Here is a 26,830-nt window from a genome sequence, read left to right as displayed (position 1 = left end):
TCCTAACAATTCTGACAAAGCCACACTCACCTTGATTGGCAGGATACTGTTTGTGTCCATATGAATCTGATGCATTCTGAGGGACTTTCTCTTTAAGATTTTCTTTGGAAGTAGGCATATGCAACACAGGACCATATTCATTACGCAGTTTGATTGCCATTTTCCGTTTGTGACTATTTAAAAATTATAAACACAAAAATGTATCTTTGAGTACTTTAAATATATATATTAATGTAAATATATTCATAGATAGCTAGGACACAAATTTTTAAACAGCTTAAGCTTGCCTAATCTTAATGTAGAAAACATTTCTGGTAAGATTTTAAAGTTAAACATTTTAAAAAATTTCCAAGTGCATTTCCACACTTTGTTCACAATCTACCACACAGCATCCATTAAGCTGAGTATATTTCAGTTTGTTGACCAATTATAAAAAACCTTCATGTTGATTTATCGAAGGTCTAACTGATGTTAAAATATATAGAAACTAATATATCCTTTAAAAAACCTCATAGTCAATATACTTCCCTTCTATATGTCTAAATGTAAAAATACAGTAAGAGCTTCTATAGTAACCTTTCCTGGATATATCTACAAAGACTAATTAAAACTAATCCAAGTACTTAGTTCAGTATTTTAGAAAGAAATGCAAGTACTATGCTACTTTTAAGGACAGCCCACTTTGTTAATTAAATATAAATGCTTGTTTGAGTAATTAGGTAGATTTTAAAAGAAGGGTAAAGGACAAAGAAGGAACACTGCACATAATGCAATCCCAGACTGGAGCTGGAGATGTAGAACCAAAAATATGCCACCACTCAAGAATCTTCATCATACTAACGAGAAAAGATGGGAGTAGAAGTACTGGCCAGGTACAATTTCAGCTCAGCAAGGCTCTGAGAGCAGCAGGAAGCTGAAAGCACATACAAAGTGATTGATTATAAAATATAACACCTAAAAGGGACTCTCCTAATTACTGGGTATTTGTAAAATGCAATTAATAAGGGGAATTTTTCTGTAAAAAGCCAAAAAAAAGTTAAATCAGCTTAAATTATGCCAAAACATCATTCATTACTAATAGATGTCCTAAGAATTAGTATTACTCACTAATTTTTAAAGGTTCCCCTCTCCCTGCTCTCTTCCCCCATTATTAAAAGTTGAAACATTCTAGCAATTGAAAAGGAACTATCCCTACCTCTCTTCATCCAAAGGCACAGGTTTTCCATTATCAGCCACAAACATGTCATGGGTTCTCTTCAACGACCTGAACACAAGCGTGTGTACAGAATGCTTCTGCACCTCCTAGAAAGAAAGAGTGTCATTACATACCTAGCTACAAATTACATACACCATAATCTAAACCGAAGCAAATTAATGATAAACTTTACACCTTTAAATATGTAAAACTTTGTACCACTCACCACAGCTATTTATAACAAGCTATAGGAGTCAAGTTCAGGGAAGAGGAGGAAGCTGCTCTTGGGCCACAGCCCCAGGTATACCAACCGAGTGATGCCTGAAATCAGTCACTTGTTGAATACACATTTACTGAGTTCCTACTAAATGAGTGCCAGGCATTGTGCTAGAAACAACAGAATAATGAAAAGGCAGCCACCGTCCCTGTGCTCAAGAGGAAACATAAAAATAGGGTAAGTAATTCCATATTTTAATAACTGCTATGAAGGAAACAAGCAGGGGGCTGAGACAAACAGAGCAAGACCTTAGGCTGGTTATGGAAGATCTCTCTGAGGTGGCAGCTAAGCAGAGAAGGAATCAGTCTTGGCACAAAATAGAGGTAAGAACAATTCAGGCAGGACTTCTCCGGTGGTACAGCAGATCAGAATCTGCCTGCCAATGCGGGGACACAGGTTCCACCTGGTCGGGGAAGAATCCACAGGCCACAGAACAACTAAAGTCCCTGCGCCACAACTTCAGGAGCCTGTGCGCCTCGAGCCTGTGCTCGGCAGAGAAGCTGCCGCAATGAGAAGGTCCCGCACAGTGATGAAGAGTAGCCCCTCCTTCCTTGCAACTGCAGAAAGCCCACGCGCAGGAACGAAGACCCAGCGAAACTGAAAAAAATCAATCAAAAAAAAAAAAAAAATCCAGACAAGGAGAAAAAGTCATATACAAAAGCGTTCTGTAACTGAAATACTGCCAGAAGCTGTAGTACATAATGTACAGTACAGAAGCTGTAGAACATAGTATATGTTCGGTGAAAAGGAGGGCTCGTGATGGAAGGTGAGGTTGTAAGGACAGACAAGGTCCCGGTAAGTTGTTTTTTATACAATTGCAAGAGTGTGCATTTTTACTCTAGTTTTACACAGGGCCTCTAAAGTCTCATACAAGAAAAGTCGATCAACTTAGGTTTTAAACAGATCAATTTGGTGCGGAAGGGAGAGGGATAACAAACGCGGAAGCAACAAGACCAACCACCCAAAAGCAAATGTATCAGCGCTGGTGGAAGATGATGCGGTCTGAATTCAGGTGATGACAGTGGGCCTAGATAAAGAGCCAAGAATTCCGAGATTAAAATGAACAGAGCTTGCTAACAGAATGATAGTTCAAGCTAGGGGGAAATGCAAAAATTCAAGTCGGGCAGGTTTTCCCGGAAAAGAGCTTAAATAGGAGACAAAGCGAAGACCAGAGGAGACCACCAGGGAGGACACAGAGTCACTGACTCTACCCAGCAGACGGCGAGTACCTGTGGTCAAACATCGATGTTCAATAAAAGCCCCGCCTAAGAAGACCGTGACGAACTCCGTACCCAAGGACCGCGTGAAAACTGGAGTAATTACCTCAGGCCTCCCGCCTGGAAGGCCTTCCCTCACAGCTCAGTTGGTAAAGAAACCGCCTGCAATGCAGGAGACCCCGGCTCCATTCCTGAGTAGGGAAGATCTGCTGGAGAAGGGAAAGGCTACCCACTCCTACCCACTCCAGTACTCCCTGGACTTCCCTTTGGCTCAGCTGGTAAGAGAATCCACCTGCAATGCGGGAGACCTGGGTTCGATCCCTGGGTTGGGAAGATCCCCTTGGAGAAGGGAAAGGCAACCCACTTCAGTATTCTGGCCTGGAGAATTCTATGGACTGTATAGTCCATGGGGTAGCAAAGAGTCGGGCACGACTGAGCGACTTTCGCTTCACTTCACAACTCCGGCTTCTTCTCTTCCTCCAGAAAACCTTTCGAGACCACCCGGTCTCGGCCAAACAGCCTCCCGTCGCAGCCACTACTCTCTCCAGTTCCCACACTCCCAAACCCTCGATCGCCCACGCCCGCTGCCAAAGAAAAACAATCCAGAAGCAGACGGCCCCTGAGCACCCAAGTGTCACTTTACCTCGACCATGGCTCTGCCGTCTATACAGGCGCTCCAGCAGGGAAGAAGCAGTACTCAGGAGAACAGGACAGAAACCGCCGCCACCACAGCTCAGCCCCTTCCGGAATTGCGCTTCCTGGGCCGGATGTGACGCAAGGCTCCGCGCAGGCGCGCGGGGCGCTCGCAGGCCTTCCGGGGTGAAGCGACCGGCTCTTCTCCGGCCGCCTCTGGGGAGGAGCTTCTGGACAGCAAAGCGGAAGGTGCAGGAGTCGCGTGACGTTGCGTCTGACTTCGTCTTGCAGAAATCTTGAGATAATAACGTTTTCTGCCTTACTCACAGCCTTAAATACTTTGGTTTAGGGTTGTGGTCGCATGCCCTTTGTTCTCTGGAATGTTAATGCGATTTCTTCAGACGAACCAACAGTTCTAGGGAACTTCCGGAGAGCGCGGGAAGGCTTTTACACGCTCTTGCCTTCTTTGAGGGGGCGCCTCCGTGATGCACGTAGCCAGATTGCGCTATTTGACTCAATCTGGCTGAAAGCCTTTAGACGTCTTTGTATTCTTGGCGCCCAGAAACAATTCCACTTACACTGTCCATCAAGCACTTGTTGGAACAGTTTCATTTGAGAAATTCTGCAAAATATTTTGGTTTTAATAGCATGTGGCAAAATCTCAAATTTATTTTCCAAAGATTTTTTTTTAAAGTCTCTCAGAACTCTTGGCCATTTCTTTTATTTTCCACTAATACAGGTTTTTAAAAATTTTAATCTCTCAAAACTCTTGGCATAACTCTTGTTTGCTAGTTGTCCAATGATAAATGTGGCTTCAACAATGCCAGGGTACAGTTGGCCAAAGTGGGGAGAAGAAAAACATCTGAAGACAAGGCATTTTTATATATTAATATATACAGACTGGTGCCAAAAGATGGGCATTTTCTTTTTTACCCAGGTAGACTCTGCAGTTTGCGATCGTTGTACCTATATTTCTAGGTAAGAAGGAAAATGGATGGAACTGGATATTTGCAAATTTGAATAGACCAACGTTTTATTGGCTCTCCTGTTCTTTAACCATAGTCACTTTCTGCAGATCTTGTCATCAGAGCACCTGCTTTAAGAGGGAGAAAAATCTGTCAAAGTATAGCAATGTGAGTTGATCATCTCATTTAAAAATTTATGTTTAATTAATTATAAACGTTAAGATCATGCATGTATTTGAAAATACAATCACCTCTGAGTTTGAGTGTAAGTTTGGCTTTAAGGGGATTTCCCTGGTGGGTCAAACGGTAAAAGAATCTGCCTGCAATGAAGGAGACTTGGGTCAATCCATGGGTCAGGAAGATCCCCTGGAGAAGGGAATGACTACACACTTCAGTATTCTTGGCTGGAGAATTCCATGGACAGAGGAGTCTGGCCAGCGACAGTCCATGTGGTCGCAAAGAATAGGTAGTAACTGAGCGACTAACACTTCACTTGGCCTAAAGAACTGACTTTCAATAACAGTGGCCACTAATAGCAGCCCTTGCAAGGAAATGCTGTAATATAAAATGTATACTTGGAAAATAAATCAGAGTATAACTTAAACTATAGATAGAAATAATTATATAAAAGAACATGATGTTACAGGGCAATAAAATTACAGAAAACAAGATTCTAGTATATCTATGGCAATATAGATGAAGAAGACATGGTACAAAATACAATGGAATATTAGTCATAAAGGACAAAATAATGCCATTTGGAGCAACATAGATGGACCTAGTGATTGCCTGAGTGAAGAGATTGTACCGAGTGAAGTCAGAGAAACACAAATATGTGCTGTCACTTATATGTGGAATCTAAAACAAACGGTACAAATGAACTTACCTACAAAATAGAAACAGTTACAGATGGAGAAAATAGACTTATGGTTACCAGAGAGTAAGGGGGAGGGATAAATTGGAATTGACTTATGCTTACTACTATATATAAAACAGATAACTAAGAAGGACCTACTGTAGAGCACAGGGAACTCTACTCAATACTCTGTAATGGCATATAATAACTTAAATAATTTAAATAATAATCTAATCTAATTAAAAAATAATCTAAAAAGAGTGGATGCTGCTGCTGTTGCTAAGTTGCTTCAGTCGTGTCCGACTGTGCGACCCCACTCTGTCCATGGGATTTTCCAGGCAAGAGTACTGGAGTGGGGTGCCATTGCCTTCTCCGAAAAAGAGTCGATATATTTATATAAATAACCGATTCACTTTGCTGTACACCTGAAACTAACACAACGTTGTACTCCAATAAAAATCAAAACAAAACAAAAAAACCAACCCTGTCCTGGCTGATACCCAGAGCTGCCTTACTTGAGCAGTAGAGGTCAGTGCTGCTCTTGATAAATGTAGAAGGATTGTTTGCAAAAGTGCACATGGTGAATACTTATTAATGTATACTATTAAGTCTGTTTGGATGAAGCCTATAGTACAAATTTTAAGGAAAGTCTCCCTTTATTAGTTGAGCTCTTTTTTTTTTTAAATTCACCGATATAGGAGATGCCTTTATTCTCTATTAAAAGTCAATAACTTGTATATATGCAGCTAAAACATATAATGGGGGAAAGATCTCATTTATAGCAACAATAAATGAAAAAATATTCAAAACATGAGAAAAATGAAAGGGCATAAGAAGATTTTAATTAATGAAAATATATCTTATGAAGATTCAAATTTATAAATGTCTGGTCGTTTATCTAATCTTGGGCACATTTTACAGAAAATACTGTTAATTTTTGTTTGTTTATTTTTGGCTGCACTGTGTCTTTGTTGCTTTGCATGGGCTTGCTCTAGATGCGGTGCGTGGGGCTGCTCCTCAGTGCACCGGGTTCTCTCATTGCAGAGCACAGGCTCTCAGGTACACCGGCTTCAGTAGCTGTAGCACGCAGGCTCAGGAGTTGCAACACTCAGGCTCTAGGGCTCAGGCTCAGAAGTCGTGGCCCACAGGCTTAGTTGCTCTGCTGCATGTGCAGTCTTCGTGGATCGGGGATCAAAACTGTGTCCCCTGGATTGACGGGCAGATTCCTATCCACTGCACCAGCAGTGAAGTTTGAAAATACTATAAATTAATTCAAGACATTGCTATTAAATAATGAAAAACATTTTAATGTTATAAAATACTCCAAATAAATTTTTTTCATTTTCTACAGAGTTTTAGTGCTGATACTTTTATATATACTTAATATATAAAACTTTAAGTGATTTATTGCATTGTTTGAAAACACAGCTTCTCTTCTAATGCACAATTTATGCTTTTCTTAAAAAAAAAAAAAAGCCAGCTTGATACCCAATCAGTTGATCTTAACTTTCCCTTTGAAATAGTTCAGCAGACCCCAGAAGCCATTTCAGCCTAACTTACCAAAAGAAAATGGAGGGGGGGTGTTACTATTTAAAAGGACATTCAGTTCAGTTCATTTCAGTCACTCAGTCATGTCCGACTCTTTGTGACCCCATGAATCGCAGCACAACCGGCCTCCCTGTCCATCACCAACTCCCGGAGTTCACTCAGACTCATGTCCATCGAATCAGTGATGCCATCCAGCCATCTCATCCTCTGTCGTCCCCTTCTCCTCCTGCCCCCAATCCCTCCCAGCATCAGAGTCTTTTCCAATGAGTCAACTCTTCGCATGAGGTGGCCAAAGTACTGGAGTTTCATCTTAAGCATCATTCCTTCCAAAGAAATCCCAGGGCTGATCTCCTTCAGAATGGACTGGTTGGATCTCCTTGCAGTCCAAGGGACTCTCAAGAGTCTTCTCCAACACCACAGTTCAAGAGCATCAACAGTCCATACTGTTGATACTTCTTACATTCATACATGACCACTGGAAAAACCATAACCTTGACTAGATGGACTTTTGTTGGCAAAGTAATGTCTCTGCTTTTGAATATGCTGTCTAGGTTGGTCATAACTTTCCTTCCAAGGAGTAAGCATCTTTTAATTTCATGACTGCAGTCACCATCTGCAGTGATTTTGGAGCTCAGAAAAATAAAGTCTGACACTGTTTTCACATCTATTTCCCATGAAGTGATGGGACCAGATGCCATGATCTTCGTTTTCTGAATGTTGAGCTTTAAGCCAACTTTTTCACTCTCCTCTTTCACTTTCATCAAGAGGCTTTTTAGTTCCTCTTCACTTTCTTCCATAAGGGTGATGTCATCTGCATATCTGAGGTTATTGGTATTTCTCCCGGCAATCTTGATTCCAGCTTGTGTTTCTTCCAGCCCAGCATTTCTCATGATGTACTCTGCATATAGGTTAAATAAGCAGGGTGACAATATACAGCCTTGACGTACTCCTTTTCCTATTTGGAACCAGTCTGTTGTTCCATGTCCAGTTCTAACTTGCTTCCTGACCTACATACAGCTTTCTCAAGAGGCAGGTCAGGTGGTCTGGTATTCCCATGTCTTTCAGAATTTTCCACAGTTTATTGTGATCCACACACTCAAAGGCTTTGGCATTGTCAATAAAGCAGAAATAGTTGTTTTTCTGGAACTCTCTTGCTTTTTTGATGATCCAGCGGATGTTGGCAATTTGATCTCTGGTTCCTCTGCCTTTTCTAAAACCAGCTTGAACATCTGGAAGTTCATGGTTCACGTATTGCTGAAGCCTGGCTTAGAGAATTTTGAGCATTACTTTACTAATGTGTGAGATGAGTGCAGTTGTGTGGTAGTTTGAGCATTCTTTGGCATTGCCTTTCTCTGGGGTTGGAATGAAAACTCACCTTTTCCAGTCCTGTGGCCACTGCTGAATTTTCCAAATTTGCTGGCATATTGAGTGCAGCACTTTCACAGCATCATCTTTCAGGATTTGAAATAGCTCAGCTGGAATTCCATCACCTCCACTAGCTTTGTCTGTAGTGATGCTTTCTAAGGCCCACTTGACTTCACATTCCAGGATGTCTGTCTCTAAGTGAGTGATCACACTATCATGATTATCTGGGTCATGAAGATCTTTTTTGTACAGTTCTTCTGTGTATTCTTGCCACCTCTTAATATCTTCTGTTTCTGTTAGGTCCATACCATTTCTGTCCTTTATTGAGCCCATCTTTGCATGAAATGTTCTCTTGGTATCTCTAATTTTCTTGAAGAGACCTCTAGTCTTTCCCATTCTGTTGTTTTCCTCTATTTCTTTGCATTGATCACTGAGTAAGGCGTCTCAGAGATTTGGCAGAAGAGTCAAATGATTAAGTTTAGAAGTTTTGATGGCTTCTGCTGCTGATGTTGGTAGACTTTCTGTCTAGAATGCTGCCATGAATATACATCTAGCCAATCAACCTGATTATTTTCTTAGCTTATTTCCTTCACAAACATGAATTTGGGGAAGAGAAGCTGATAGGGCTGGCTTGGGTAAGGGATGTACCCCTACTGAGTCACCTGTGGCTAGAAGGTCAAGGTATCACAAGGTCTCACTAACAGGACCACAGAAGCTGCAGTCCTGCATTTTAGGGGTCATTCCAAGAGAAGGGAGTGGCATTCCAAATTCCAAAATGGTTGTCACAACATTGTGGTTTTGAGTCTAATGGGACAGAAGTAAAACAGCATCTCTGTCTTTTCTCCAGCTCCTGTGATCAGCATTGTGTTGAAGGGAAAGAAATGTCCTATTTGTCTCCTTATTGCCATGGTCTATATCAGCTTTTTAATATCGATAGAAATCTCCTCTGTCCATGGGATTCTCCAGATAAGAATTCTGGAGTGGGTAGCCATTCCCTACTCCAGGGGAACTTCCTAACCTAGGGATCAAACCTGTGTCTCCTGAATTACGGGCAGATTCCTTACTGCCTGAGCCACCAGGGATGCCTATCAGCTTCCTTAAGAAAAGCAAATTGGCATTGACCAAATCAGTAGAAGGAAACTCTCCACAGGAGACAGAGCTATCTTACCCTTCTTCCCTGCAGCGTGCTTTCCCATTGCTATGGCTGAAAGCTCTGGTCTAAGACTTCAGTATTAATTTCTCCTTGGCTAGTGGTTCTCAAACCATGGTTCATGGCAAGAAAACAAACAAAAAGACCATACAGAGACTAACAATGATTTAATATTGTTCTCAAAGCCTGTGTCAGTTTAAACAAAGAGAATCAGTATTTAATTCTGTTCATTCAATCTTTCACTCATTCTATGTTCACAAACTAGTTCAATGGATATTAACACTTGTCAAAACCTATCATGCAAAGCATGATAGCATATTCAAAAGCAGAGACATTACTTTGCCAACAAAGGTCCGTCTAGTCAAGGCTATGGTTTTTCCTCTGGTCATGTATGGATGTGAGAGTTGGACTGGGAAGAAGGCTGAGCGCCAAAGAATTGATGCTTTTGAACTGTGGTGTTGGAGAAGACTCTTGAGAGTCCCTTGGACTGCAAGGAGATCCAACCAGTCCATTCTGAAGGAGATCAGCCCTGGGATTTCTTTGGAAGGAATGATGCTTAAGATGAAACTCCAGTACTTTGGCCACCTCATGCGAAGAGTTGACTCATTGGAAAAGACTCTGATGCTGGGAGGGATTGGGGGCAGGAGGAGAAGGGGACAACAGAGGATGAGATGGCTGGATGGCATCACTGATTCGATGGACATGAGTCTGAGTGAACTCCGGGAGTTGGTGATGGACAGGGAGGCCGGTTGTGCTGCGATTCATGGGGTCGCAAAGAGTCGGACACGACTGAGTGACTGATCTGATCTGATCTGATCATGCGAAGAGTTGACTCATTGGAAAAGACCCTGATGCTGGGAGGGATTTGGGGCAGGAGGAGAAGGCGACGACAGAGGATGAAATGGCTGGAAGGCATCACCGACTCGATGGACATGAGTTTATGTAAACTCCGGGAGTTGGTGATGGACAGGGAGGCCTGGGATGCTGCAATTCATGGGGTCGCAAAGAGTCGGACACGAGTGAGTGACTGAACTGAACTGATTATGTGCCAGGTGTCTGATATAACTATATAGTCACTCAAACCACAAGTTTCAAGTCCAAAAGCCTTTTCAAGTCATTTTTCCCTGGGAAGAAGTTTTGGGTCTGTAAGTTACTGTTCCCAAAGCTTCACATTTCCCCTGCTTTGGCACAGGGTTTCAGGTTCAGCACATATAAGCAGTTTTTTATTTTTGTCTACCCCTCTAAACACAAGGACTTCCCTAGTGGCTCAGACGGTAAAGCGTCTGTCTACAATGCGGGAGACATGGGTTTGATTCCTGGGTTGGGAAGATCTGCTGGAGAAGGAAATGGCAATCTACTCCTGTACTATAGCCTGGAAAATCCCATGGATAGAGGAACTTGGTAGGCCACAGTCCAGGGGGTCGCAAAGAGTTGGACACAACTGAGTGACTTCACTTTCATTTCCTTTCTAAACACAAAGCTTGGTGAGGACAGGGTGCTTCTCTATCTTGGTGACCAAAGTATCCTTGGCCTCTAGCACAAGGTAGGTGCTCTATAAACATTTGATGAACACAGATGGCCTTGTGTGCTATTACTGAGCCTGACTTGAATTGTATCAAGGACAAATGCATTGACGATCAGTGCCGGCAAGTCCACCCTTCTTGCCAGAGAGCTGCTGGGCAGAACGGATTATTTCTGTTTTCTCTGTCACTGATTTACTGCCCTTGACTTACGTAAGGGGATCAGCTACTACAAAGAACCCTGCACTATTGATCTAAAAGTATAACTGAACAAATAGTACTCCCTTCCTCCTCCACCAATGGCATCAACGTTTTTAAAAAAAAAATGAAGTATTTTAGTAAGCAGAATCTCTGCAAATGTATTTCTTCTCACTGAAAATACAGAAATTTACTGTGTAATATTACACACTTTAAGTGTTAGTATAGCTGTATAAAACTCTATGAAAACTCTAGCAATAACTAGGCTTAAGCTCATAGTTATTACCACTCCATCAGTCATGCCTCTCACACAAATATGAATATCCAACCCACACTCACATATTACAATGAAAATGTAAGAGAAAACAAAGGGTAAGACACTATAGTCTCAAGGAAAAAATGGCTGGCCAATTCAACAACAGCAAACCCAGGCCATATCTTTACCATGTTTTCATTTTGTTGGGCAATATGTTGTAATGGGCACAGAGTGTGAACTGTCTGATTAGACAGACATGGGTCAAGCCCTGGTACCAGTACACCTTGAGTTCTTTACTTAACCTCTTGAGCCTCAGTTTCATCATTTTTAGAATTTAAAGTAAATAAGTGATTATTAGAACTTGGCATTTGAGGCCTGTTTCAATGAAAAGATAGTTCACTCACTCTTTCTATGATTTTTTTAATCAAATGCCTACTATTTCTTATTCACCAGTGTATCCTCAGCTTCTATTACACTGCTTGTCACATAGAAAGCCCTCAAGAGCTATTTGTGGAATGAATGTTCTGCCTCAGTCTTATGGAATGTAAATTCTAGTAGCTTCCTTCACTTTCCTGGTGATGATGGTTAGAATGCCTGTCAGAACAGAAAAGAAAAGTGAGACTGTAAAGGAATTTTCACTTTAATGTTGTACAAGGTACTGTAACACACTAGAAGGAATTTTAAAAATTAACAGACCTCTGGAAATTAAATAATGGTCCTACTGCTAGTTGATGTAATGTCAGTATTTGAAAATGAAGTAATAATGTGATAATGTTATCTCAAAAGAAAAAACATTTTTAGTTTTCTTGACATAGTCAATCCTTTTAAATCAGCAAAAGTCTGACATCATTAAAACCCTGTCCAGATGGTTAAAATGGACTTTTTCTCAGTTACATTTTGAAGGAAAGTATTATTGCATCTTATTCTAATTAACATGCAGATACATACATCTGTTTTCCTCAGAGTGTGTATTCTTCTAAGAAAGTCTGTCAGTCATGTACGACTCTTTGTGACCGCATGGACTGCAGCACACCAGGCTCCTCTGTCCATGGGGATTCTCCAAGCAAGAATACTGGAGTGAGTTGCCATGCCCTTCTCCAGGGAATCTTCCCAACACAGGGATTGAACCCATGTCTCTGGCTTTGAAGGTGGATTCTTTACCATCTGAGCCACCAGGGAAACCCAATGAATGAGATGTAAATTTGGAATAATTCAGCCAATTATTTTTCTTATTTTAAACTCAATACTTTGATTCTATAAATCTGAGTTAAAAAGCTTTAGGAATGCAACTTAAGCTATCCAGAGAAGAAAGAAATTTAATGTTTCTCATTCCATTATCAGCAGTCCGTTTTCAAGCATTGTTTAAAACATACTCTTCAGATCCAAACCTGGGTCTTTTTAATAAAATCACTTAAAATTGAATGACAAAGTTTTCACTTTCCATACCAAAAAACCCAGAAAATGCTGTAAAGCAGCACACTTGCTAGGATTTACACCGTTGGCTTTGGTTTTCCTATTGATTCTTGTAAGAGTTGTTAATCCTGATTGCAAAAAAAAAAATGAAAAGATAAGAGAGATGCATTTGTTAGCTTATAGGAAATCATGAAAGGAAATGGGACACATTTAGTGTCTGAACTTATATTTAAAATAGGTAAATGAAGGCTTCCCTGATAGATCAGACACGACTGAGAGACTTTCACTTTCTTTTCACTTTAAATGAAGGCTTCACTAATGTTAAAATAACATTGTTTTAAAGATAATATAAAAATAAATTTTAAATATCTATCCAGTCACCATAATAATGATTTTCATTTAGGAATCTATAATCTACTAATCATTTTAATACAGTTTACAATTATTTGAAAATTTTAATGTATCAATAAAGAATAAAATATGAAAACTGGTTAGAGCAAAAAATGACTGCATTTTCTTTTTGATGTTTGTCTATCGTAGCATAAGGCATGAATATTAATTTTGCTATTCTGATTAATGTCTAAAAGATAAGATGAACATATGGTAATGTAATTCTTGAGTTTAGTGGCCTTTTCAAAAACTAAATTACAGGATTACCTCCAAACAACATTTATGGTAAACCTTTAGTGAGTTCACAGTGTTAGTGGGTACCTTGTAAGTAGGTTGAATATTTTGTGCTCAGATTAAAAGTATTTTTTTCTTCACACATTCTTTGGGACCCTGTGTAGCATCCACATTAATTTACAGGAAATAGAATACACAGCTCTTTTAGGAATGTCCCAATTTCCCATCATACTGTCCAATTAAATGAACTGAGGAACTTTGGTGTTACTAAACTTGGCCGACAGAGAACAATTGTATGACAAGTAAATAAGTCTTGCTGGGAAGATGTTGCTTAAGGGATAAAATGGTTCAGTCAACAAGTGAACCAAAAAATTAAATGTTAACTAAGGAAGGTAACCACTTGAAAAGGGATAGCTAACAGAGGATTCAGGTATATATAGGGCTGAAGATCGCTCAGTTAGGTCCAGAGCAAAGGGTGATTTCTTGGAACTTCGAAAAATTTAAAACCATGAAACATCTATTACTGCTACTTTTGTGTGCTTTTATAGTTCAGGCCCAATTTCCTACTGACTATGACGAGGTGACTTTTACATATTATTATATTCTTACTAACACTATTAATATAACATATAACCAAATCATAATCATATCTGAATATTTATTTAATGAAATTAGCATTGATTTTAGTTATGAAATTGAATTGTTAATTTCTAGGACCTATTTTATTTAAAGAATGTTGTATAGTATTTCTTACATAAAAACAAAATAATGATTTCTCATTTTCTGCTTTATCACCTTTATTTTCCCAGGGACAAGATGACAGACCTAAGGTAAGATGTGCTTTTCTTGATTGTTGTTGTCCTGAGTAGTATGATTTTCATTTAGTTCTAGCAATATGTTTTTATAATCTGAGAACAAAAACTTGAAAATTTCACAGACTATAAAATAAAAGAGCAGTATTTTAAAAGAAAAAAGCTGTAATTGCTGGGTAGCTCTTTGCTGAAGGAAGGTACTATATAGCTCCTGAAATTATTGGCTATTGGTAAATGAAAATTGTGAACTAAATCTAAAAGTAAAATAGATCACATTCTGTGATAGAAGATTAAAAATTGTTTTTTATTGAGAAATTTATATATTGTTAATGGTTATGGAATATAGCACTCCATTTAGTTTATTCATTTATAGAACAATTTTGCCTCAAGTATCACTCCTACTGGTATGAAGATGTCAAAATACAAAAATACATTTAGAAAAATGATACTTTAAGAATTTAAATTTTATTATCAGATGACTCCTGATCTAATTACCTGTATATAACATAGTATCTGCCACATTAGAAATAAAAGTGCACAGTGAATGAAGTAATGAAATGAAGTGATTCATTTTGGATCATTTGTTGAATTTAAATGGAACCTAATATACAGCTCCTGAAATAATATATAGCTCCTTTTAATTATCAAAGTATACATATAAAAAGATAGTTATATGGTTAATTGAGTTAGGTAAGAAAAATGTAAAGAATGTGTAAGAGTCAACTTTTATAAAGCAGTAGGCTAAGCACTTTACATTCCTGCTGACTGACTAAAATACACAGAGATAGTTTACTTATTTATGCTTCCAACTGGATTTTCTAGTTTTAGTTATTTCAATAAGTGGTCTTCATAAACCTAAACATCCATATAATTTCTTTTAAACATTTTTCATTTCCTTTTCTCTAGTATAGCTAGATCACCATTGCTACCTTTCTAATGATACTCTAAATAAAAAGAAAGTACTTTTCTTCTGTTATAATTTGATTTGTAATAAACAGATGAGTCACATTTCATAAAATTTCTGTTAGAACAGACCATCTTTGACTGCGACCATATATCTTCAAAACAATATATATTTCCTACAAATCTTCATACATTATTATTTTTATTGCAATTACACATAACATACTGTAGTTTAATTTCAGAAGTTAAGCAGGGGAATCTGGCCAGGTTTAAAGCCTAGCACTCTCCTACTAAATGTATTGTCTCTTACTGAATAAATGATAGTAAAATTCCAAATACAGTCATTCAGTGACCTCTAGACCCACCAGATAGCTGAGCTTAGTCTCTGGTGCAAATCTAGTCCTTTGTTAATTTTTAATTAAACCCTGAAAATGAAAGGTGTGGTGGTGGTGGTGGTGGTTTAGTTGTTAAGTCGTGTCTGACTCTGCGACCCCATGGACTGTATAGCCCACCAGGCTCCTCTGTCCATGGAATTCTCCAAGCTAGAATACTGGAGTGGGTTGCCATTTCCTTCTCTACCTGAAAGGTGTAATTACTGACAAAGACCATATGATGATAATAAAGTTAATCCAGGCCAGCACTTTTGCATTGTATTGCATATTTTCCACTTCACTATCTTTTAATGTTATATTTTAATTAGCAAATAATTTAATTGCAATGCACATAACCTAAGAATTATTTAAATGAAATAATTATTTTAAATGAGAAAATCATAGCATTTGATAAAGAAATCATGTGAGAAATTTCATGAGAATGATTTGACAATTTTGTTAATAGACAAGATTGGAGTTAATAGTGGAAAAGCCACTTACACTGTAGTATCTGTTACTGTTATGTGTGATTGCAATGAAGATAATAATAAGAACTTAATATGTGCCAGGCACTCTTCTAAGGGTGTCACATGCAGTAAGTCATTTAATCCTTAAAATCATCTTATATAGCAGATACTATAACTACCTTTATTTTAGAGATAAAGTAATTCACCCACAATCTTTAGAACTAGAAAGTGGTGTGGGCCAAGACTTGAAACCAAGTAGTCTGACTCCAGAATACCTTATTCCTTTACAAACGTGTTAGAGTCAATTGGTGTCTTATTACAAATACATTTGTTTTTAATAAATCTATATTGCCACTTAAGTATTATTAACTAAGAGCTAGTGAAATAATCAATTCATAAAAATTAAAAGTGATAAATAATTACTGGAATTTAGTAATCCAAGTGGCTTGAGAACATTTTTTCCTCCTGACAGTATAGATTTCATAGTATTTTGTGTGTTCTAATGTATAGATTTCAGGAATCTGAGTTCATTGCTATTCATTATCTGATGCAACTTTTTTTAAGGACTCTTTTTAAAACTCCTCCAGGTACAATAGCTCTTTGCACTGTTTTTCGTTCTGCTCTTATTAAAGAGACCTGAGGAACCTATTGATTTGCCAACAATAGCTAGTCAGTTGATGGTCCTTAAGCAAATCATAGTTTAGTAACCTAAGTTATAAAATGAGACTGTTGGAATACTACATCTCAAGTTTTCCACAACACTCTTTGTTTTATTTCTGCCTGGCCCCCTGAAGTTAGGTTTGGGTGCCCGCGGTCATCGGCCCTATGACAAGAAGAAGGAAGAGGCCCCCAGCCTGAGACCTGTGCCCCCTCCCATCAGCGGAGGTGGCTATCGGGCTCGTCCCCCCACAGCAACTGCGGGCCAGAAGAAAGGGGAGAGAAAGCCCCCTGACGCTGATGGCTGCCTGCACGCGGACCAGGACCTGGTGGGTGCACACGTGGCTCTGTCCGCCGTGGGCCTCCCGTGTGGAGAAACCCGCATTCATGTGTCTTCCTGATGAGCACTGACCCACGTTACCATCACTGTCCTTTTGCTTGCTTCTTTTGGATGTAAATACAGAACATAAACTTACTGGGCCTTGGGCTAAGGGTGCTTTTCTAGTTTTCTTTGGTCTACAGCCAAGATTACAAATCAGGACACAGGATGTTCCCTCTCCTTCATACTTGCCCACTTTGTCTGTTCAGGTGGTAATACTTTCATACCTAATTACCTTTGTTCTATGGTAAGGATTATTTTTAATCTTCAGAGAATTATAATGGTGAGTCTAGAACTTCTGGTCTTATATAAAGAAAATCAAATTGCAAGTTTTTATATTGGTGAAAGATATCATTGAATTTTCACTATGTGCTTGTTTTGCAAATACCTCAATCCTACATCTGATGTTGGCTATTTTCTTTGTATATAGGGTGTGTTGTGTCCTACAGGATGTAAGTTGCAAGATACTTTGGTAAAACAGGAAAGACCAATCCGAAAGAGTGTAGAAGATTTACGTAATAATGTGGAGTCTGTTTCCCGGACCTCTTCTTCCACCTTTCAATATATAACTCTGCTAAAAGAAATGTGGAAAGGAAGGCAGAATCAAGTACAAGGTAGATATCCTTGTGGTTTCTCTTTGATTCTCTTACAAAATTGAAACGGTCAGAGTGCCATGGGAACGCACAGTTCTGAGAAGATCCACGTCTCTAGATGAGCCTGGGTAGTTCAGTATGAGCCTGATTACCCCAAGGTCCTCACTTAGGCATCTTCACCTGCGGCTTGTTACGTAAGCACTATTCAACTCTAACTCCCAGTCTGGTATCAGCAAGGATAATTTTCTGTGAAAATTTTTACTGTGAGTCCTTATTTTTATTCAATAAGAAACTTATGACTCTGAGGACAATATATTCACAGAGTGAAAATTTAGCATTTATAGATTTAACCTTTGACATTTTAAATATAGGTGTCCATGATATCTTCAGTTGAATTGCAAATAATGATCCCATCATTTGAAACTTGAGATCTGAATTTCGAGTGGTATTGGCCTGGTGGTTAAGAATCAGCTAGTGACTGAACTGGCCATAGGTGTCTCAGGGAGTAGCCTACCCAAATCTGGACATTTTTTCAAAGGAATCATGGCATTTCTCTTGCATATTTATGCTGCAGTTATGTGAGATGGATAAGTAAATTAAGTGTATCTACTCTATAAGATGTTGAACTTCTGAGATGGAAGGCCTAAGTACTGCTTTCTCCTCTTTTCCTTATCAAAGAAATAAATAAACAACTTATTGAATATATCATTAGGCTTAATTTTTACCTTAATCTAAGGTAAATTACTAGTGTAGTGACTATATGTTAATTTATGTATGCCATGGACCAAATAATTTTCCCTAAGTGCAACTACATATCATGACTGCCTGATGCCCGAGTCTAGTCTATTCTCAAAATCAAAATCATGATTGTATAGTTGAATACATTTAATTTTTTGTCAAGAGAAAACGCTAACCATTCCTACACAATTTTTCCAGATAATGAAAATGTAGTAAACGAGTACTCCTCACATCTGGAAAAGCACCAGTTATATATAGATGAGACTGTGAAGAGTAATATCCCAACTAAGCTTCGTGTGCTCCGTTCAATTCTGGAGAATTTGAGAAGCAAAATACAAAAATTAGAATCGGATGTCTCAGCTCAGATGGAATACTGCCGCACCCCGTGTACTGTCACTTGCAATATTCCTGTGGTGTCTGGCAAAGGTAACTAGTTAAAACATATTTCTAGAAGGTTACGGAAGAATTCACACTCTCTAAGAATAAGAGAACTAAAACAAGTTCAGTGGATTTTCCCCAACGGATCCTAAGTACATCTCAGCACATCATGAAGATATCCCCAGCATACCTAATGCACCCACCAGTTTTTGAAGAGTAGGAAGCAGCATAATGATGCTGGTAGCTCAATGGGTGTAATGTACATACTTGCTTGAATAGATGGGAACCATGGATAGATGCAGGGATTTCTCCATCACATGCGTTCTGGAAGTTTATGGATATCAAGATATAAAAGGTGGAGAAGGGCTTTTTCACTCCCTTGGAAGATTACGAGTGTGATTTTTAGTAAGAGGAAGCATCAGTTTCGGTAACATTTATCTTAAAATATCTAAAATAAAATATTCTTTAGTAATCAGTTATCTTACAAACTTGGTGACTAAATACAAAGTAATGATGTTGTATTCCCTAAATACAATTTGTTCTCTTATGGTTGCAGAATGTGAGGAAATCATCAGGAATGGAGGTGAAACATCTGAAATGTACCTCATTCAGCCTGAGGATTCTGGCAAACCATATAGAGTATACTGTGATATGAAAACGGAAAAAGGAGGTACGTGTTTGATAGCTTTTGACTATTATGCTGAAATTATTTTGATACCATAAAATGCCAGGAAATAAAATCTAGCTTTAACAAAACTAACAATGAGCCATTTGATTTGGAATTCAATCTGATATTTTAGAAGTTATAAAATATTTCTGATTCACAGTTTTGGGTAAAAGATAAAGCACTTGCCGTTTCCAAAGATTTTTCAAGTTTTCCTTTCAGATTTATTTCCTTATTATGTCTATTTAAGGACACTAAATATCAGTGGGCATAAATTAAATGGACAAGGAAGTCAGACATTGCCCCCAAAGGGCCATTATTTGTTAGTGGTTAATATGTGTTATTTTTTTTCTTTCAACCAAAGGATGGACAGTAATTCAGAACCGTCAAGATGGTAGTGTTGACTTTGGCAGGAAATGGGATCCATATAAACAAGGATTTGGAAATATTGCAACCAATGCAGAAGGGAAGAAATACTGTGGTGTACCAGGTAACAACTGGGAGTACAAAATAAGACCATTCTTTATTTAGATTTTTTTCCGTTTAAAAAATATAGTGTTGGTAGTCTGCTTTTAGGAGTTTTAGGAGGTTAAGAAGTATTTACAAAAGGAGCATAAAAGCTAATGATAAGAGGGGAAAGGCAGTTTTTTGCTTTCAAAGGTTTTATTTTTGGTGAGATTTTATTTTCTTCTTCCTTTAGGTGAGTATTGGCTTGGAAATGACAGAATTAGCCAGCTTACCAATATGGGACCCACAAAGCTTTTGATTGAAATGGAGGACTGGAAAGGCGATAAGGTGACGGCACTCTATGAAGGATTTACCGTACAGAATGAGGCCAACAAATATCAACTCTCAGTGAGCAAATACAAAGGAACAGCCGGCAATGCCCTCATAGAAGGGGCTTCTCAACTGGTGGGAGAAAACCGGACCATGACCATCCACAACAGCATGTTCTTTAGCACGTACGACAGAGACAACGACGGCTGGTACGTGCTGCTGCTTCCCCCCTGCTTTCAGTGCCACGGCTCGTGCTGCTGCCTGGGGTCATTAATGACAGCGAACATGAGTAGTGCCTCTCGTTTCCTGGGTGGGTCCTGTGTGCCAGCACTGTACTAAGCTCTCTCTGAAGCACTTCAGCTATAAGGTTGCCACTGCTATCCTCATTTTACACGCGAAGAGCAGCAAGATTAAGTAATTTACCCAACGTTACATAACCATACAAAATACAACTGTAATTTGAGCACAGTTACTTTCTAAGTAGTGAGTACTTAGATAGATTTCTGAATGTCTATCATGGACTGTGGCTTTTGAAACCTCTATTTTGTTTTCTAAGAATCTGTAACACTAAGAGATCTGAAAGCTGTCATTTCAGGATAACAGAATGCGTATTGGTGAATTTGCCACATGGGCCCAATTATCTCCCTTTCTTGCTATAGGGCACAGAAAGCCCTTGGTGCATTATTGTGACTTTCCATATAGAATCCGAGGGAAGGAATATTGCACCCAGTACTCCTCTGTGGGCTTTGCAAAGAATTAACTTGAGAGCACTGCAGTTGTAATAACTCCAAGCAAATTTCCTTTCAGGAAAACTACAGATCCCAGAAAGCAGTGTTCTAAAGAGGATGGTGGTGGATGGTGGTATAACCGATGTCACGCAGCCAATCCCAATGGAAGATACTACTGGGGTGGAGCGTACACCTGGGACATGGCAAAGCACGGCACAGACGATGGAGTGGTGTGGATGAACTGGCAGGGCTCCTGGTACTCAATGAAGAAGATGTCCATGAAGATCAGGCCTTACTTCCCAGAGCTATAGTACCCCCCACACAGAGTATTATTCTTCCACATGTAATAACATTTTTATATATCATCAGAAATTTTTTTTCATACCTTATATCTCTCTAAAGCTATCAAAATGTATTTGGTGTGAGTTTTCAGAAAAAGTTTTTAGGACAAATGACATTAAAAACAGCACATTGTTTTCTTTCATATTTGTCATTTCCATTGTGTACCAAGAAGTAACTAAAAGGATGATTGTGGACAGTCAGTGTTCATAATTTCCATTCCAGTGGATTGTGAGAAGTTTCAAATTAGGAAGAGAAATTGAGGTGAAGTAAAATCATGTGTTTAAAATCCACTTTGAACCTCTCTTTATTTATGTAAGATCTATCACAGAAAACTCAAAAAGATTTATTCATTAAACCAGTTTATGTTACAATAAATTAACGTCTTATTTTGTAATCCACGTGGTCACTGAGTTAGGCTTTGAAGCTATGAGCAAAGAGAAGCATTCACAGCCTCAAGCAGCTGACGAGCTGACCGTGGCACCCTGAAGGTTCAGCGTCTCACTCTGCTTCACGAAAAGTCACTGCTCTGCAGGGAGGTAGACTTGAGGATCAGAGAGACCAAGAGCACAGTCACAGTCAGGTCTTCTCCATTTGTTTTTTGAGGGAAGCAGTGAGTTAACAAGCAGCATTTGCCCCTGGAAATTGGCCTACTGGCCTCAGTTGGGTTTTTGTTTTACACATGGTCACAGCAGAACTAAAACAGAAGTGGATTTCTCTTCTTTCCACTTCTTGGGAAATGAGTATGTCAACTCAAATTTTCTTTCCCTTTGTATTCTCCATCTGCCCTGGGACAACCCTCTGACCCTCTGGCTTCCTTCCCTCTGGCAGCGTCATTGCCACTGATTTTCATGGAAGCAGTGTCCTGAAGCCCGTCTTCTTCATCTCTGCATCTAAGCAAATGTTCATTTCTATCATGGCAATGCCATCACTCTCTTAACTCCTCATCATAGCCAACCTTACCTTTTATCCGGTTTCCCTGCCATAAGTTCTGTCCCATCCCTACCTATATTCAAGCTGTTATTGTTAAAATAAATTAATTTAACAGAGTATATTAAGTGTACTAAAAATAGAAAATTGTTCTAAACATAGAAAATTCTGACCAAGTTACTTTCCTACTTAATGTTAGCTTGTTGCTATCTAAGTGTTAAAATCCAGGCTTCTTAGCTGGGAGTGAAAATGGTTTGTTACTTGGTCCCAGCACTGTCTTCTGCCCCCTGTCGCCCTTCACCATACATCTACATTCTTGTCACAGTGAATTTTTCACCATGCCAGGAAAGGGCAGGCCCCTTTATATTATGTTCCTGTTGTCAACAGCATCTTTCCTCCAATACCATCTGACAAATTGCTGTTCATTTTCAAGGCTTACTTTAAATGCCATTTGTTAGGTCTACATATCTTTCTCCTTTGCTAATAATGACCTCTTATTAATCTTTGATTCCAGAATCATCTGTCAGAAAGTATGATTTTTATAAATTTATAAATATTATATAATATATACATTTATATATATTAAAATATATAAATCGTATATTATTAAGAACTTATTGTTCAGTTGTTAAGTCACATCCGACTCTGTGTGACCCAATGGACTGCAGCTCGCCAGGCTTCCCTGTCCTTCACTGTCTCCCAGAGTTTGCTCAAACTCATGTCTATTGAGTTGGTGATGCCATCCAACCATCTCGTCCTCTGTTGTCCCCTTTTCCTCCTGCCCTCAGTCTTTCCCAACATCAGGGTCTTTTCCAATGAGTCAGATCTTCAAATCAGGTGGCCAAAGTATTATAGCTTTAGCTTAACCATCAGTCCTTCCAATGAATATTTGGGGCTGATTTCCTTTAGGATTTTCTTTAAGATCTTGGATAGACCTTTTATAATGTGGAATACATTTTCCAAAAAAAGGTACATATAGAAACTGAATATGCAAAATACTTGAAAGTAGACATTTTTAAGCAAGACTGAGTATAGCAAAAGCCCACGGAAAAAAGGATGGGGAGGTGCAATATCCCCCAGACCTTTGCTCAATTCCCTTATGTACTCAGGACTGAGTGAATTCCTAGAATTTAAAGTAAAGCCACAGATTAAAACCCACTAAAGGAGATAATCCTATGGTCAATTCTTAGTTAATGTACAGGTATCAGAAACATGGAGATCACACCTAGGTAATATGTAATATCTATCTAGAAAGAAATAAGCATTCTTATGCGAAGAGTTGACTCATTGAAAAAGACCCTGACACTGGGAGGGATTGGTGGCAGGAGGAGAAGGGGACGACAGAGAACGAGATGGCTGGATGGCATCACCGACTTGATGGATGTGAGTTTGGGTAAACTCCAGGAGTTGGTGATGGACAGGGAGGCCTGGCATGCTGTGATTCATGGGATCGCAAAGAGTCGGACACGACTGAGTGACTGGACTGAACTGAACTGAAGGTATCATTTGGTAAAAAATGTTACATATCTGATTTTTTCCCATTCAAGTTTTAAAATTTTAAATACAGTCAAAAGGTAGTGTCCCCTAGTTAGAGTATATAAAACAGTATCTAAAAGCTTTAGCTCATGACTTTTATGAAGATAATAAAAAATGAGTTGAAATTAATAATCTCAAATTTTTGCATGAGAACTATAACATATTTCTTATACAGTTAAGACTGAAAGTATAAAATAAATTGTGGAGGGCATGGCAACTCACTCCAGTATTATATTCTTGCCTGGAGAATCCCCATGGACAGAGGAGCCAGGCAAGCTACAGTCCATGGGGTCACAAAGAGTCGGACACAACTGAGTGACTAAACCCAGCATAGCATATATAGTTCATTAGAGCTATGAAGGATATATGCACTTGGGACATAAACTTCCCATTCCTCTGCATTTAGGAACCAAGGAAAAACAGATAACTAACATAACTAAAGGCCTGTTTTTTAAAATGAACATATGTGGGGCAAAAACATGGATTATCTAACATATCACAAACCACAGTCGTTGAGCCAACACTTCTGTTTAACCATTGCACACCAAAATACCATGTACAATGATCATCTAAACCTGCAGAACTTATTTAAAACACAGAGTTCCTGGTCTCAACCTAGGTTTATTGCATCAGAGTTTCTACATGGGAAGATGGTAAAAATATATATTTTTTAAATAAATGACCCTAAGAGATTCTGATCAGTGGCTGGACTTCAGAACAAGTGAGTCAGGCTGTGTTTGCATTCTCCAGAGACGCCTGTCTTTCTTATCTAGCACTTTTTCCACTCAAGTGGTGACTATGAGGCAATATTTAGAGAAAGATGTCATCTTTGAGATTACGTGACTTCACAGATAACCACTGCTTATGTTTAAGACCCAGTCTGGGTTTAGCAACATGATCCCCAAATACTTGAACCACTATTTCTACTCTGGTATCTATCAGTCTCAGGTGATTCTTTAGTTGGACTTTTAGTTTTTCTGAGGTGTAGAAACAAATGAGAGATGCTACCTACCTTTTTGTACGTAGAGCTGAAGCTGTGGTTCTGAACACTATGCACCCCCCACACTGTGCCGTGTGATTTGATGATCCCTCCTGAGTTTCCTCTGCCGTGCAGCTCTGCACCAAGTCACAGTGTGCTGGTGTGTTATGGCTAAACCTAGGAAATGGAATAAGTTCTGTTTATTTTAACATCAATTGTGGGTTGTTGCTTTTTTTTTTATTTTGGCCACACAAATTCGCATGTGGGATCTTAGTTCCCTGACCAGGGATCAATCGAACCTGCAGTCCCTGCATTTGAAGTGCAGAGTCACAATCACTGAACAGCCAGGGAAGACCCTAATTATGGTTTTAAATAATGAAAGTAGTATGTATTACTTTAGATGTTTTGTGAAATACAGAAAAAAGTAGGATCATTTCTAATTTCAGCACTCAACAGGGAAGCAATTAATATCTTGATAGATTTTTGTTGTTGTTGTTATCCTGTGCATGTTTTAGAACTTGAAGTTTTCACATTGTGTCATAGAAATGTTTTCATGTTACTTAATATTCTTCTATAATTTTCTATCATATGATTTTTAATGGCCATATGATATTCCATCATGTGCCACATACTCTTTTTTTTAAAACAAATGTCTCTCATTAGACATTTAGATTTTTCTGACCTTGTTCTAATAAGGACAGTGCTGTGATTAGCATATTTTTGCATGTAAAATATAATCTGTATTATCTATAAGTTTTTATTTACTTCCTTCTAGAATAAATTCCTAGAAGCAGAATTTCTAAAGAAAATAAAGGATTTTGGCATTCTAAGTGCTTTTAAATTACAATATTGCCAAATAACTCTCCATAAAGATTGTACTGATTTACCTTTGGCACACAGAGTTAGAGGTGTTTGCATTTTTATTTTCTCCTCCTTCATGAATGCTGAATGCTGATTAAAATATTGACAATTGCTTTAAGTTTCACATATTTAATTACTAGTGCAACTACAAGATTTTAAAATGTTTAATGACCATTGACTATCTTCTTTTGAGAGTTTCTTTTTAGGTCCTTTCCCCAATTTTCTATGAGGAGAATCATCTTTTATATGAATTTTTAACTGTTCTTTAGGTATGTAAGACAGCAATTAGGAGCATGATATTACCCACTATTTATTCAAGTATTTTATTTCCTAGGTGATTACACTGGGTCTTACACTTATGCAAATCATTTTAACTGGTATGAATAGTAACCATTGCACCATTTCTCTCCTAACAACAGGTGATGTGTTTTTTGGCTTTGTCTTTTGACTGAATTATATTTATTTCTCCAACAACATTTTATTCAACAAGTTTCAGTTTTACAAAGAAATTATAAGAACAGTTTAATGAATACCTCTATGCCCTTCACCTAGATTAAACAATTGTTTGCTACATTTGCTTTATCTCTTAAAAGGAGATATTTTTAATGCAGTTTTGCAAGCGCTTATGTAGGCATACAAACCTAAGGTCATAGACCTATTGCAGATAGAGTCAAAGGTGGATTTAGCAAATATTTTCCAGAATGCCCTGTTGCAATCAACATGCAGCCACCCTGAGCAATGAGCTGATGAAGAGGGAGATCACTGACCAATTCTTAGCTCAAACCTGGCAGGGTGTCTTAAATTTTCTTGCCTCTGTGGTTTTGAAATGTTGCTTTTACTATGTGGAAATGGAAAACAGAATGTCCAACTCTCAGATGATGATTAATTTGCCTCTTTTCCCCAGGTGCAAATTCCTTACCTTACCACTTCCTTCCGTGATCTTTAAGGCCCTGCCACCTTGCAGAAAGTGAAGAAAAACTAAAGAGCCTCTTGATGGAAGTGAAAGAGGAGAGTGAAAAAGTTGTCCTGAAACTCAACATTCAGAAAACCAAGATCATGGCATCTGGTCCCATCACTTCATGGCAAATAGATAGGGAAACAGTGGAAACAACAGCAGACTTTATTTTGGGGGGATCTAAAATCACTGCAGATGGTGACTGCAGCCATGAAATTAAGACAGTTGCTCCTTGGAAGAAAAGTTATGACCAACCTAGACAGCATATTAAAAAGCAGAGACATTACTTTGCCAACAAAGGTCCATCTAGTCAAAACTATAGTTTTTCCAGTAGTCATGTATGGATGTTAGAGTTGGACTATATAGAAAGCTGAGTGCCAAAGAATTGATGATTTTGAACTGTGGTGTTGAATAAGACTGTTGAGAGTCCCTTGGACTGCAAGGAGATCCAACCAGTCCATCCTAAAGGAAATCAGTCCTGAATATTCATTGGAAGGACTGATGCTGAAGCTGAAACTCCAATACTTTGGCAACCTGATGCGAAGA

The 26,830-nt window shown here is 38.6% G+C and overlaps 2 protein-coding genes across 8 annotated transcripts in view; one reads left to right on the top strand and one right to left on the bottom strand.

The window, feature by feature from the left end:
- The window catches only part of PLRG1 (pleiotropic regulator 1), a 162,232-nt gene that overhangs the window by 17,330 nt on the left and 118,072 nt on the right, over positions 1-26,830 (bottom strand). The window contains exons 2-4 of one of the 2 annotated variants that reach the window (XM_055550931.1): positions 3,333-3,440; positions 1,196-1,302; positions 31-173 (exon numbers count right to left, since the gene is read on the bottom strand). In XM_055550931.1, coding sequence (XP_055406906.1) covers positions 31-173; positions 1,196-1,302; positions 3,333-3,341 — 259 coding nt within the window. In that variant the 5' untranslated portion in view covers positions 3,342-3,440. Of the gene's footprint in view, positions 1-30; positions 174-841; positions 914-1,195; positions 1,303-3,332; positions 3,441-26,830 lie in introns of those variants that run through there. The other variant, XM_055550933.1, reaches the window with a different exon arrangement.
- On the top strand, positions 3,338-22,317 carry FGB (fibrinogen beta chain). 6 transcript variants are annotated; one of them, XM_055550928.1, is made up of 12 exons: positions 3,338-3,571; positions 4,260-4,300; positions 4,398-4,455; positions 12,144-12,257; positions 14,027-14,047; positions 16,565-16,756; positions 17,237-17,420; positions 18,336-18,563; positions 19,072-19,185; positions 19,544-19,669; positions 19,880-20,165; positions 20,764-22,317. In XM_055550928.1, exons 4-12 carry the CDS (start codon positions 12,198-12,200, stop codon positions 20,993-20,995), a joined length of 1,443 nt encoding a protein of 480 aa, XP_055406903.1. In that variant the 5' UTR covers positions 3,338-3,571; positions 4,260-4,300; positions 4,398-4,455; positions 12,144-12,197; the 3' UTR covers positions 20,996-22,317. The 6 variants fall into 6 exon arrangements, with proteins under 6 accessions (XP_055406903.1, XP_055406900.1, XP_055406901.1 ...); XM_055550925.1 differs by having other exon boundaries at positions 3,432-4,300; XM_055550926.1 differs by lacking the exon at positions 12,144-12,257 and having other exon boundaries at positions 3,432-4,300.

Source organism: Bubalus kerabau, chromosome 16, assembly GCF_029407905.1.
Source record: "Bubalus kerabau isolate K-KA32 ecotype Philippines breed swamp buffalo chromosome 16, PCC_UOA_SB_1v2, whole genome shotgun sequence".
Classification (NCBI taxonomy): Eukaryota; Metazoa; Chordata; class Mammalia; order Artiodactyla; family Bovidae; genus Bubalus; species Bubalus kerabau.
This window is presented reverse-complemented; position numbering and strand designations above follow the sequence as displayed.

Coding starts and splice junctions, on each gene's coding strand:
- FGB (XM_055550925.1), top strand. CDS start 4,122: ATGATAAATGTGGCTTCAACAATGCCAGGGTACAGTTGGCCAAAGTGG. Junction 16,757..17,236: donor TGCACGCGGACCAGGACCTG/GTGGGTGCACAC, acceptor CTTTGTATATAG/GGTGTGTTGTGTCCTACAGG. Junction 20,166..20,763: donor GACAGAGACAACGACGGCTG/GTACGTGCTGCT, acceptor ATTTCCTTTCAG/GAAAACTACAGATCCCAGAA.